Here is a 12,738-nt window from a genome sequence, read left to right as displayed (position 1 = left end):
TCCTGCCCTAAGAATAAATTTGGGGCCAATCACACACCTCCCTTGATAGTATGGCATCAGATAAGTATCTGCCTGTATTTCTCAGCATTGAGGACACTATTGATCCTGACCAAATCTCCATCTCCATTTGCAGAAATGCAGCCCCAAACTTGCAAGGAACCTCCACCATGCTTCACTGTTGCCTGCAGACACTCATTATTGTACCACTTTCCAGCTCTTTGGTGAAAAAACCGCCTCCTGCTCTCCTTGCCTGTTGTTGATTTTACTATGTTGTGTACCCCAATACAATAGTATTCAAATATCTTCATCCAAGACAAATTAACTGTGATTGAACCAGAAATTATGCCACAACAGAAGTCTTTTCAATTAATAAATTCAATTAATATGAAGGAAAAGATGAGAAATATAATGAATATAAAGAAAAAGAAATGTGAATGATAGCTTTATGTAGAATTCTGAATGAAATTGTTAAATAATAAAAAAGTAAAAAATGCATTAATAAATAAATACTATTTCCTTTTAGTGAGCTGGTCTTTGCTGTTTAACATAGGCTGAAATAGAATTATGTAGCACTTAGGGAAAAAAATACAGCCCAGTAATCCAGCACTAGAAGCCAGGATGGAGAAGACCTCCACAGCCACCATGTATTTTCCTTTTGTGCTCAAATAAGATGGAATAAAAGAGAACCACACACTGCAAAATACCAACATGCTGAAGGTGATAAATTTGGCTTCATTGAAAATGTCTGGCAGTTTCTTGGCAAGAAATGCCACAATAAAGCTAACAATGGCTAGAAAACCCAAGTAGCCCAGAACACAATAAAACATGGTGTCCGATCCTTCCTTACATTCCACCACAATGTCTTCAGCCAGAGTATGAAAGTCAAAATCTAGGAAAGGAGGAAATATCCATAGCCATATAGCACAAATCCCGGCTTGAATCAGGGAGCCGCCAAGAAGAATAAAGTTGGCCAGCCTTTTTCCTACCCATTTCCTCAGTCTGGATCCTGGCTTGGTGGCCATGAAAGCCAGAAGAACAGTGACAGTTTTGGCCAATATGCAAGAAACAGCGACTGAAAAAATGATGGAAAAAGTGGTTTGTCGTAAATAGCAGGTCAGGGTCTGGGGCTTGCCAATGAACAGGAAGGAGGAGTGGAAGCACAGCAGGAGGGATATAAGCAGATAGTAGGTTAGATCCTGATTGTTGGCTTTAACAATGGGGGTGTTCCTATGTGATGTGAATATCCAAAGCACCCAAAAAGTGATCAGAGATAAAGTCAGAGCCAAGAAGATTAATGTGATCCCCAAAGGTTCACTGAAAGAGAGGAAATTAATTCTCTTGGGAAGGCACTGATCTTGGTTTTTGTTTGGATAGCGATCTTCTGGGCATTGGAAACAATCATCTATGTCTGAAAGACAGGATATGTGCTGTGTTAATATCTAGAGGAGGATTCATTTTGCCATAACTCTTGCCATGAAATAAGTCCTTAAAATAGATAACCTTGACCAATTTTGATGTTTTAATTATCCTAAAGCTTTACGTGATTTAAATATAGAGTACGGGCATATTTGAACTGGATAAAAGCCAGAATTTCTAATAAGAGATTAGAAAAAAATTATTTGTGAAACTCATTCCTGACTCAACCTTACCAAGACCTATTGGCTGTGAGTTTTTGGGCCACACAGATCTGAGGATATTCCATCTTTCACCTTGAGTGGGACAGCACTTTCCTTTTCAAGGTTGGGAAGCAATCTGTGGTCTTCCTGGATGAGCAGATGTCAGCTGTGGCCAGGAAGGCCTTTGAACAACTCCATCTGGTATGCCAGTTGGGCTCTTTCCTAGATTGGGGGGTCCTTCAGACAGTCACGCATGCCCTCGTCACCTTGTAACTTGATTCTGCAATGTGATGTACATGGGGCTACTCTTGAAGACCACCTGTTCCAGAATGTGGTGGTGTAAGCAGTAATGGGCATGCCTCAGGATCATGTAACACTTCTGCTTCGTGAGGTGCATTGCTTGTAGTTTGCTTTCAGGTGCAATTCAAGTTGCTGGTAGTTACCTATAAAGTTCTACATAACATAGGGTCTGATTACCTGAGGGACTGCCTGTCTCGCATAACATCTGCCCAGCCAATTCAATCTTGCAGGGTTGGTGCACTCTGGGTTCCTTCTATTAAACAATGCCATCTATCGTTTCCCCAGAAGCGTGCCTTCTCTGTAGCAGCAACTTCCCACTGAAACAAGATGCCTGTGAGATCTGGGTGGCCCCTACTCTGCTCTAGTTTAGAGGACTTGTGAAGGCCTGGCACATTACCCAGGCCTTGGGTGGAGGAGAATGGGACCCCTCACTTCATCACACTTGTCATCTTCTATCATCATATTTTACATTTTATTGATTTGATTGTAATTGGTTTGATTGTTGTAAGCCACCCAGAGTCATTGAGAGTCAGATGATAATGATGATGATTTTCCATTCTTCTCTGAATGATTCAATAATTATGCTAGTGTTGACTAGAAGTTCCAGAATAAGCTATTCTTAAGTATATCTAATTTATTTTGTATTCGTTTCACTGAATGGACTTCAGCATGATTTAATCTGTACTTCATCTTTGATAGAAAGCCAAGGAAATAAATAAATACATAAATAAATGTCCCTCAAGTACAAAACATTTCTGACATGCAAGAAGAGACACACGTATCACAAAATACCTTGTAACTGAAAAAGTGGAGAGAAGAATTTTTGCATGCCACAAAAGCTTTAGTTTTAAGCTTTAGTGATGATTACTTTTTCTGTTTCACACAGTTATTTCTGGGTTTTCTAAAGATAAACTAACCTTGAATATGTTCTAAAATATATATAATAGCATGCTGAAGTGGAACTTGGGGGGAAGATCAAATTATATCATGTCTCCCATCTGATTTTCTTTTTTTGAACTAATGCACATCCTAGACAATATTCAGTTAACTATCTACACATACTTTCACACACCAAAACACATGCTACATATATTTTATATTTGATAAATGGGATAGAGATTTTCAAAAGGGCACATTTGCTCAGCCTTCTTTTAGTTGTAATTATTCTCTTTTTTTCACTTCTATTCATGCAGAGACACACCAACTTATTCTATCTTGTCCATGTCTGTAAACAATTGTGTGTACGTGCATTAAGAATATACAATGGCACAAGGAAATGTCTTTTTATGGGATAATCAAGTTGTAAATTATTGGTATTATATTTCATCCTACCCATCTGATCTGAAATCTTCCCATCTGCACATGGAACACAATCATAGCAGCAAAATGGCTTCCCTTCCTTCTTTCTTCTGCTGTAACCTGGATGGCAGTTCTCATTGCAAAGAGAAAGGGGTTGCACCTGCCCACCAAGGAAAGAATGTGAACAACTCTTCTATTTTATCTGAAAGATGTCACAGACACTGCAATTTTACCCAATGTCATCTGAGCTCATGCCTGACTATCAGATATGTGTACTTCCCTGAAGTAGAGCATAAACATTTTAAAATAAAGAAATTGGACATGAACAGATGGGAATAATGTATGAGCAAATGAAAGGGGCTTCAGGTAGAATCTGGATGGAATGCTTTCAAAATAGATAGAGAACTTTCCAAACTATCTTCTTGGAATAATATTCTTTTCATCTGATGTGTTTTAGAGTTGGTGAAGTAAAAAGATTGAGAAACTTAGTGCTGGTGACAATAAAACATTCTCAGGTGCTATTGAATGGAATTATCCTAGCAAGACAGGGCAAGACTGTCAAGCGTCATTGCACGATAATTTCTCAGCTAGCCTGACATTTTTTGAACCCAAATTGCATCTCACCTGATTAAATGAACTATGCCATATGATGGCATCTGTCTTAATGATGAGTTCTTTGTCCCATGGATCCATCTTTCCTACAGTTACTCTTAAGAAGGATTGGTTTGGGAAAGTAATCCAGTTTAGAATATCATATCCAGCTGTTAATTCACCATTTTCATTGAAAGACACAATATCCCCAGCACTATTATTGAACGAGATGCTCCTCAAGAAGGGGTGAATCTACAGAGGTAAAGGCACATTTCTCTAATCACTTTTTCTCCTACATTATTCTTGTTTTCATCCCTGCTTAGGGATGAAAGGTTAATTCATGCAAGTTTAAAATCTACAGTTTTACAGACTTCCAATGTGTTCAGCTATTTTCCTGGGAAGGCAGAGATAGCTGAAGACACTTTGCTACCTGTGATGGACAAAATATTGTCATCTCCACCATCTCATATACAAGAGGCAACCAGACAAGAAGTAGAATCTTAATTTGATACTGGCATCTTCTATTGCTGTCTGAAGATAATAAGCTCCTAAGCACATACAGGCTAAGCTTAATATCAAGTATATTTCTCATCAACATTCTTTCAGCATTCCTTCTCTGCCTTTATAATATAAGTTATGGAGCAGCTTCATCAGTTCATCTAATAGTAGGGAAGTTCCTGTTCCAAGGGATCAGATTTGGAATTCAATTTTGTAAAGGAAAAGGAATATTCCATATTATATATGGAGGGGTGGATTCAGGAGGTACTTATATATTCAGCAATCTTGAAATGTTGTCTGATTTAAGAGTTAAAAGCCACAGGGCAAATAGAGATTGCAAATAGAGATTGACATGTCTTAGTATGAAAGTATGTTACCATGTGCCATGAGCAGCGAATATAATAAAAATGTGCCGTGCAAGTGTGGAACAAATACTGGAGATACAAAACAAACACATAAACCCCCTACCTATAAAACCACCAGTGTTTTCATGAAGTGGCATTATTTGGACAGAGGATGACATTTACTGCTTAATATGCCAGTTATCCTGTATTAGACCAAAACTGAAATAGCAATAAAACATTACCTGCCAAGGTTGCAGATTCAGAGGAGCCAGATGACCTCTGTCTCTTGTTTCTGGCCTGGGTTTGTAGATCTTATACAAAGCATGTGCTAAGACATAAATGGCATTGTAAATTCTGTAGCTCTGGGAAGTCATGCTCATTTCAAAAAGAACCCCTGGCAGATGGCCCAGCTTCTCTTGCCCAGTGCATTCTTCTCCAGTATTACCAGAAAGTGAACAGCCAAATGCCTGTTCCCAGAAAACCTGAATAAATCGGTCATTGTTATCTGATTGAGGATCTACAACCTGCAGAAAACGTGTGAATCCCAGCACTTCATTTGAGTGAATTGCAAAAGATAAGGCACCATGGAAGAACTGGATTTCAAAATTCTTATGCAATATGTCTGATGAGAAATCCCAGTGGGCTGTCATAATCCAGATTTTATTTACTGATATATTTTCATTGCCTTCTATTAGTTTATCTATATATATCAACCATTTAATACATGTTATAGTCCTGGACTCTGCATATAAAATAAATACATTAACTTCAGATGAGGTTAATAAAATGGATCTGGGTGATTTCTTCATGAATAAGTCCATGTAGTTTAAATAATGAGATAAAGTTGGTATATTTGCAATAATGGCTGGGCAGATGCCATGCTGAGAAAGCAGTGGAGTTAAAGTCTGAACAAATTTTTCTCCATCATCATCATCTGTTGCAATGATCCCAACCCATGTCCACTGGAAATGCCGAAGAAGTTGTACAATTCCTGAGTATTGAACTACATCACTTGGCATCATCCGATACAAGAAAGGGAGATGTGTGCTTGCGTTCATCACTGGAGCAAATACAGAATAGGCAATCTTAAAAAAAAAAAAAAAAAAAAGACAAACATGAATTTTGTCAAATACTTGCCGTGACTTCATTTGTTCTTTGGTGCATAATTTTAATATGATTAAGCACTCCACAGAATAAGTCATTTAAAACAAACGATTTGAAAATCCTTCATCTTCTTTGAGTGGGGATTCTTCAAGATATTTGAAATGATGTCCATTTGTGGAAGCATTTGTTTAGTATTCTCATCAGTTTCAGTCTCTGCGCTCTGCCAAAAAGATATTGTATGGTGAATTGATCAAAGAACTTAAATTTGTTTATATTTAGTGAAATTATTCAGAAGACATCTGTTTTTGATATCAGGCATACATTTCTCCCATGAAAACAGTGAGGCAGTAACATCTGGGAGTAGAAGAGAGAAGTAGCAACTGGAGGGTGCAAGGCTCCATGTGGCCCTCGAAGACTTGCTAGGAAGAAGCCATGGCTAATGTGGGAGAATAGAAAATTGTTTAAACATATGAGGACATCATCATATTGATTGTATTTAACGTATTTGATTTAAATGTCAGTTATATAAATGTGAATTTTAGTCTAGCAGCTGATCTGAAAAATGTCTTCTACAAAGATAAAGTTAGGGTGGGGAAAAACTTTGGAAGCAGTCATTGTTTCTACCTGTGGCATTTTGTAGAGGCCTGTGAGGGTAGCCATAGAGAAGGAGATGGAGGAGTCTAATCCCCCAACCAGGGCCATCAATTTTTTTGCCTTCTCACAGCTGTAATTAGGAATGGTTCTTTTCCAAGCAGAAAGAAGCTTCAAAGTATTGTAATAAGTCATCCTTTCACTGGAATAACTGTCATAGATGTGTAACCCCAGAGTAAGATTTGGTAAGATTTGGGAATTGTCATTGATCTCCTTCACTGCAAATGCCATGGTCAGGACATGCTGGTAGTTCTTCAGCTTCAGACTGAAAGCAGAATTACATTATGAAAAAGAGATACCATCATCACTTTTTGAACCATTGGTTTGGTGTTGTCAGTGCATGTAGGGAAAACCTATATTATTGTTGAATGAAAGCTTTTAGCAGTCTTAGTCCATATGGCTAACAGTGAATAATGTTGACATGTGAAGTTCAGCAATATCTAAAGGGCCACAAGTTATTGCTGTTTGGATATGGATAGATCAGTTCTTCCTTATTTATAGAAATATGAATGTATATGCTTCTATTTTTCTCCTCTCCTCTCCTCTGTAAATTATGAGACACCTTAGACATATCCATTCCTCCTTTGTTTTTATTTTTTCTGATAAGGTTTGCAGTACCTAATGTGGAAAATCCTTGAAAGGTTCTTTCAAAAATCCTGACTATGGATAAGCAGCTGGAAATCTGTTTCTTCTCCCGTGTGTGTTTGTGTGTTTGTGTAATGTGTATAATTAATAATTCACATGATCCAGCACTTGAACTCCACAACTCACTTTTCTTTAATATGTAAAGAATGTAGTCATATTTCATATTCTCTTCCCACCCTAAATATTACACATTTGCTTCATAGATTGTTACTGAATGTTCTGAGAAATAGGATACTTAGCATAAATGACTCAGTATGCTCTGAGTGACACTAAGTTTTCCTTTCCCCCAGTGCAAAATAGCTTTGTATTCTAATAGCTTAAATTGTAGAAAATTTGTTCTCGTATATGTTTTCATGGAGATTCACATTCATTTTTCAATAGGAAATATGCTATACTTTGAGAACCCAAAAGATTCCTCTGTTTTCATTTCAGTAACATCTACTGAGAATTTTAAATTGTAGAAAATTTGTTCTCGTATATGTTTTCATGGAGATTCACATTCATTTTTCAACAGGAAGTATGCTATACTTTGAGAACCCAAAAGATTCCTCTGTTTTCATTTCAGTAACATCTACTGAGAATTTTAATTTTAATTTATCACATCCTCAATTCAAGAATGTCTGTTCACTACTTTGAATGACAGAAAAAGCACAGACAGGTCTTCAGCCATAGAATATAATGAAGCAAGTACAAAGCAGTTGAAATCGTAGCCAGTTCAGCAAGTCAATTTTCAGCAGAGTGAAATAAAATAACATACAATTAAATAATTTATTTTTAATTTATGTTATGTTATTTTTTGCCCTGCTGGAAATTGACTTGCTGAACAGACTGTGTATTCAACTGCTCTGTACTTGCTTCATTATTTCTAAACATTCTAAAGCCTGTCAATCTTTTGGGAAAGACATATACATAAATTAATTAAATGATAATTAAATGCAGGAGGAGGCTTGCAAAGATATAAAATTTGGCTCCTTTGCTGAAAAATCCACAGCATAAGCAAGATAGAGAATTAGATTAAAAGGAATACTGGGTATGATGAAGGAAGAAACAAAGATTATAAAGCTATGAGAAACTGAACAAAAAAGTCAGAACAGTTTCAAGAAGGTAAGAGTCAAGGCAGCGGGTGAAACCTGAAACTCATGGTGAAAAATGAGATTGACTAACAGGAGAATATAGAAAAGGGGGGAGGAAAAATATCAGGTGTATTTGGATCCAGATTTAGGAGTGGACCTCAGGTTTGGTCATACCAAATTTAACTTCCGTTAATCTAGTTTGTAACGTAGAACAAGACAGATGTAGTTTGCTGAATATTCCATTGCGAGTACATATTTGTGACCTGAATTTTGAGAAAGAAAGAAAGAAAAAGAAATCCGTACACAAGTTCGCATAAAGGCTTCATTCTGAAACTTTCACTAAAAGATGGTTTCTCAAATACGCAGTTATACTGAGTTGTAATGGCTCCTATGATTAGGTCCCCTGTCTGACAATATTCATTGAGGATCTGGATGGGCTCCATAATCATACATATAATACCCTGTGTTTTGCATTCAGCTGAACGCTGCTGTAGCCACAGTATGAGCAAAAGCAACAGAAATATTTTTGCCATTCCAGCAAAAGGTGGTTCAGATTTCACACATCAGTAGTGTCCTCCAACATTAGTCCAGATATACTATCATGTCTTGAGTGACTTCAGATACTTTTCATGAAGGTAAACTTTCAAAGATGGCCTGATGGCTTCAACGGTCTCTCAGTCCAGGTTGGAACTGCACGGAGTTACTTGATATAAGCTTCCAGAAAGTGTTAACGTTGTATGAGTGACTTCAGGAAGGCCTCATAGGGTTTGCCAAGATGGGGATGATTGCTAGTACTTTGATTTGATTGCTAGGTTAATGCATAGTGAAGGCACTCTGTGTTGCACAGGGGAAAAAGTAAACATAATTGTTCAATCTCCCTCTGGCTTGAGACATCAGTGGCAAGTATAGCAAAGAGAGCTAGATAGAAATGGCACATTTGGAATGTCAGGAAGATGTGGGCTCTTGCACAAAATGGTTTGCATAATAGGTAGGGCCAATTGCTAAAATGGTCCCTTTCTTAGTGGGTCTAAACACACCTTAGATGACCTAGTAACTGTGTTGGCTGTGATAAACATTGGACTTGTAGTAATATTGCTTTCCAGTCAAGTTTGGGTTCCTATCCCTATTTCGGAGCCTTAGAGCTCTTGTGCTCTCCTGTTGGGGACTCAGTATAGTCTACAGATCTGTGTTCTGTGCATTTGTAATCTCTTCCCCCTTCTCCTTCACTTGACATATCTATCAAGGGAAATTCCCATCACTATGTTCTTTTCAAAGCTTCTGAGGCTCTCTGACCAAAGCCTTTTCTTCATTTCCCTTCCTCTCATATTCTACTGCAGTGGATGATATTCATTCTCATCCCTCTTTAGTTATTAATGTTCTATTTGCCCCTTTCCAACTCTGCACCTTTCCTCCTTGTAAAATAGAATTCATTGTATTTTGTAAAGGCTGTAAAAGTTCATCCTCAGAACAATATATATTAATAATATCATCTCAACCTTCAAAAGCTCTTTGAAATAATTCATTTAAAAGGCTTATGGAAGGTCAGCAGTATGTGGGATAACTGAAACTCCATACTGCAGATATACCCACTGAGAAATTGCACCTAAGAGTGCCAGTCCCTGTTTAACTCTCAAAAATGGGAAACTAAGAGCAGTGTCTCCTGGGATGCATGGATTGGATAGGTCAAATCTGGTTGGAGAAGACAGCCTGGAAAATCATTTGGTGCCAAGACATACAAGACAAGTCAAAATAAACACTTTCAATTATATCTAGAAGTCAGTAGGAAGCCAGCATGGGATCTGAAGCACTGGTGTAATGTACTCAAGGTGCCATTTACCAGTCTGCTACATACTGGACCAACTGTAGTTTCTGAGTGGTCTTCACAGGCACTCCCATGTAAAGAATCGCAGTAGTCCAAGCAAGGGATGATAAAGGAATAAGTCAACACTGCAAGATTCTCCCACTCCAAATGTTTCCACAAGTGCTTCACCAGCCAGAGCTGGGCCAAAATTTGGCTGGCCACAACCTCTACCTGTCCAAACAGCAGTTGCATGAGTCCAGGATGACCCCAAGTCCGAGACATATTCTCCCATACAGGCCCTCGTAGCCTCCAGACACTGGGAGAAGATACTGACAGCATCTCCTGCATAGTGATGTATCATTAGGTACTACCACCATACTGATAGTTCTGTACTTCAAACTGATAAATTCATCTAAATGGTAAAAAGTTAGGCCCCCACCCTTTTAGCCTTCCAGAAGACCATTAAGGGCTGGCTTTTTTGTGTGTTTTGGGTTGATTGTTGGGGCATCTGAAGGGTGTTGGGTTTGGGTTGTGTATTATGTTTTTATGGTTTTTATAATTCAGTTTTTTATTGTTGGGTTTGTATGGCTGCCCAGAGTTGTGTTTTAAGATAGTGGCCATACAAATCTAGATTAAACATTTGTAAACTAGACAAATGAGGCACCCAGATGTAGATTCCAGAAAAATGACAGGTTTTGAATGACAAACTCCACTTTTTTTTCCTTGTAAAATTTTGGGCAAATAGTTGAGAATCAGATGGACCAGTCTTAAAATTAATCATAATAAAAATTCTCTAAGGAGGCAAGAAATGTTTTTTTTCATGATTTCAAAATAGATTTGACTACTGTAAATGAAATATATTTCCTTTTTATTTCTGATAGAAGAGTCATACCATGGGGAGATCTCTGATGCTTAGTCCATAAGTTTTAATTTAGATTTAAATTTAATTTAGTTAGGAATATCAATAGCCATTTAAACAGAGAAACATTTATTTCTTCTGACAAGGATCTTCACAAAGATATTTTTCTTCCTCTCATGCTACAATATTGATATGCTAAGTGGAAATCATCTAATGATCTCATATATCTGTCAATGATACAAAAAAGTTAATGGAATAATTATATGCCTTGACTGTTTTCTGTTTATTAAATAATCTCTTTTATTTAGTTCTGGCCTCAGAATAACTATGCAATATTTTGGGAGGAAGATGCAACCCAGTAACCCAGTATTGGAAGCTAAGATAGAGAAGATCTCTACTGCAATTATGCATTTCTCTTTTGTAGGTACATAAGGTAGGGGGAAAAAAAACCTTAACCAAAACTTACAAGACAGAGCAAGCTGAAAGTGGTAAACTTGGCTTCATTAAAACTATCTGGCAACTTTCTGGCAAGGAAAGCCACAATGCAGCTCCCAAAACCAAGAAGCCTATGTAACCCAGCACATGGTAAAACATTATCAAGACCCCTCATTGCATTCCAACAGTATTTTTTTCATTGACTGCATCCATGTCAACATCAGGAAATGGGGGAGAGGTAGCAGGCCGCACTGTTTGGATGCCTGCTTGGACAGAAGAGCAGAGAAGAGCCACTCTTCTTCTCACCCATTTTCTCAAGTTGCTTCCTGACTTGGTGACCAGGAAAGCTTGAACTACAGTGATGATCTTTGCTAGTACACAAGAACAGTCACTGAGAAAATTGTCCCAAATATAATGTGATGGAGGAGACACTTTAACTTCTCTGGTTGGCTTATTAACAACAAAGCACAAGGAAAACAGATCAGGAAAGAGATCAGGCATCTATAAGTGAGGAGCTGGTTATTGGCTTTAACAATGAGAGTGTAATGCTAATGTTTCACAGGGCCTTAAAGACCTGGCTCTTCACCATGGCTTTTCTTCCTTTCTGTTCCCCTCTAGGTTTATTTTCTTTGCCATCATTGTTGTTCTTTCTTGTGCTGTTTTTGTGGCCTTCTTTTTTTCTTTTGTTTTTTAAAATGGACATTGAGAGGGTGTTCAAATCATTCTGCCAACTGCAGGAACTAAGATATGAATGAATGACCTCAACCTTCATTGGATAAGGCAGAAGAGAAAGAAAGAAAGAAAGAAAGAAAGAAAGAAAGAAAGAAAGAAAGAAAGAAAGAAAGAAAGAAAGAAAGAAAGGATGACCAAGCAAAATTGGTAGCCCTTTCCTCCCTTGCTGGAAAAAAAAACTACTAATGAATAAGCAAGAGGTAAAGTGGAGAAAACATTGGGTACAGAATCAATTGGCAGTTTGACTCATAAATTTTACCCATGAGAGAAGTGCCCACTGGATTTGGGCTAAGAAGAGAAGAAGCAGTCTGTATTCAATTGGGCCAGGTAGAGGGGTCAAGATGCCAAAAGAGAGATAAAGAAATCCATCTACATGAGACTTTGTGCAGAAATTATGGTGATTTCCAAACCCAGTTTTTGAATATATGACATTTATTGTTAATCAAGATTTTCTGTTCTCATATTTATGACATAACAGAATCATCACAGAGATATTACCTGCCGTGGTTGCAAATCCTTATTCTCATATCTTATTTTGGATCTGGATTGGAAAGAGTACAAGGCATGTACAGAATATGCCAAAGCAACTGTCCAGAGTGTTCTGCAGTGAGATGGGCTGTGACAAATTTGAAATATAAATAAATAAAATAGACTGCACTGTAAATACTGTAACTGTGACTATCACAGTCACTTCAAAGAAAGTCCAGGAAGGCTGTCCAGTCCAGTCCAGTGCAGCTTTTCTCAATATTCTCAATAGCATCTGAGTTTGGAAATGAACAGAGACTTCCAG

The 12,738-nt window shown here is 37.7% G+C and overlaps 1 protein-coding gene across 1 annotated transcript; it reads right to left on the bottom strand.

Annotated features, from left to right (window-relative positions):
* Positions 1 to 509: 509 nt before the first annotated feature.
* LOC103052480 (vomeronasal type-2 receptor 26-like) lies at positions 510 to 3,866 on the bottom strand. Its single transcript, XM_088142790.1, has 3 exons — positions 3,840 to 3,866; positions 3,249 to 3,375; positions 510 to 1,408 (listed from the first exon to the last, which is right to left on the bottom strand). Exons 2-3 carry the CDS (start codon positions 3,250 to 3,252, stop codon positions 510 to 512), a joined length of 903 nt encoding a protein of 300 aa, XP_087998916.1. The 5' UTR covers positions 3,253 to 3,375; positions 3,840 to 3,866.
* Positions 3,867 to 12,738: the final 8,872 nt, after the last annotated feature.

The sequence above is a fragment of the Python bivittatus genome, unplaced genomic scaffold (assembly GCF_059951505.1).
Source record: "Python bivittatus isolate LINGU-HERP-01145 unplaced genomic scaffold, Pbiv_v1 ctg000440_np1212, whole genome shotgun sequence".
Classification (NCBI taxonomy): Eukaryota; Metazoa; Chordata; class Lepidosauria; order Squamata; family Pythonidae; genus Python; species Python bivittatus.
This window is presented reverse-complemented; position numbering and strand designations above follow the sequence as displayed.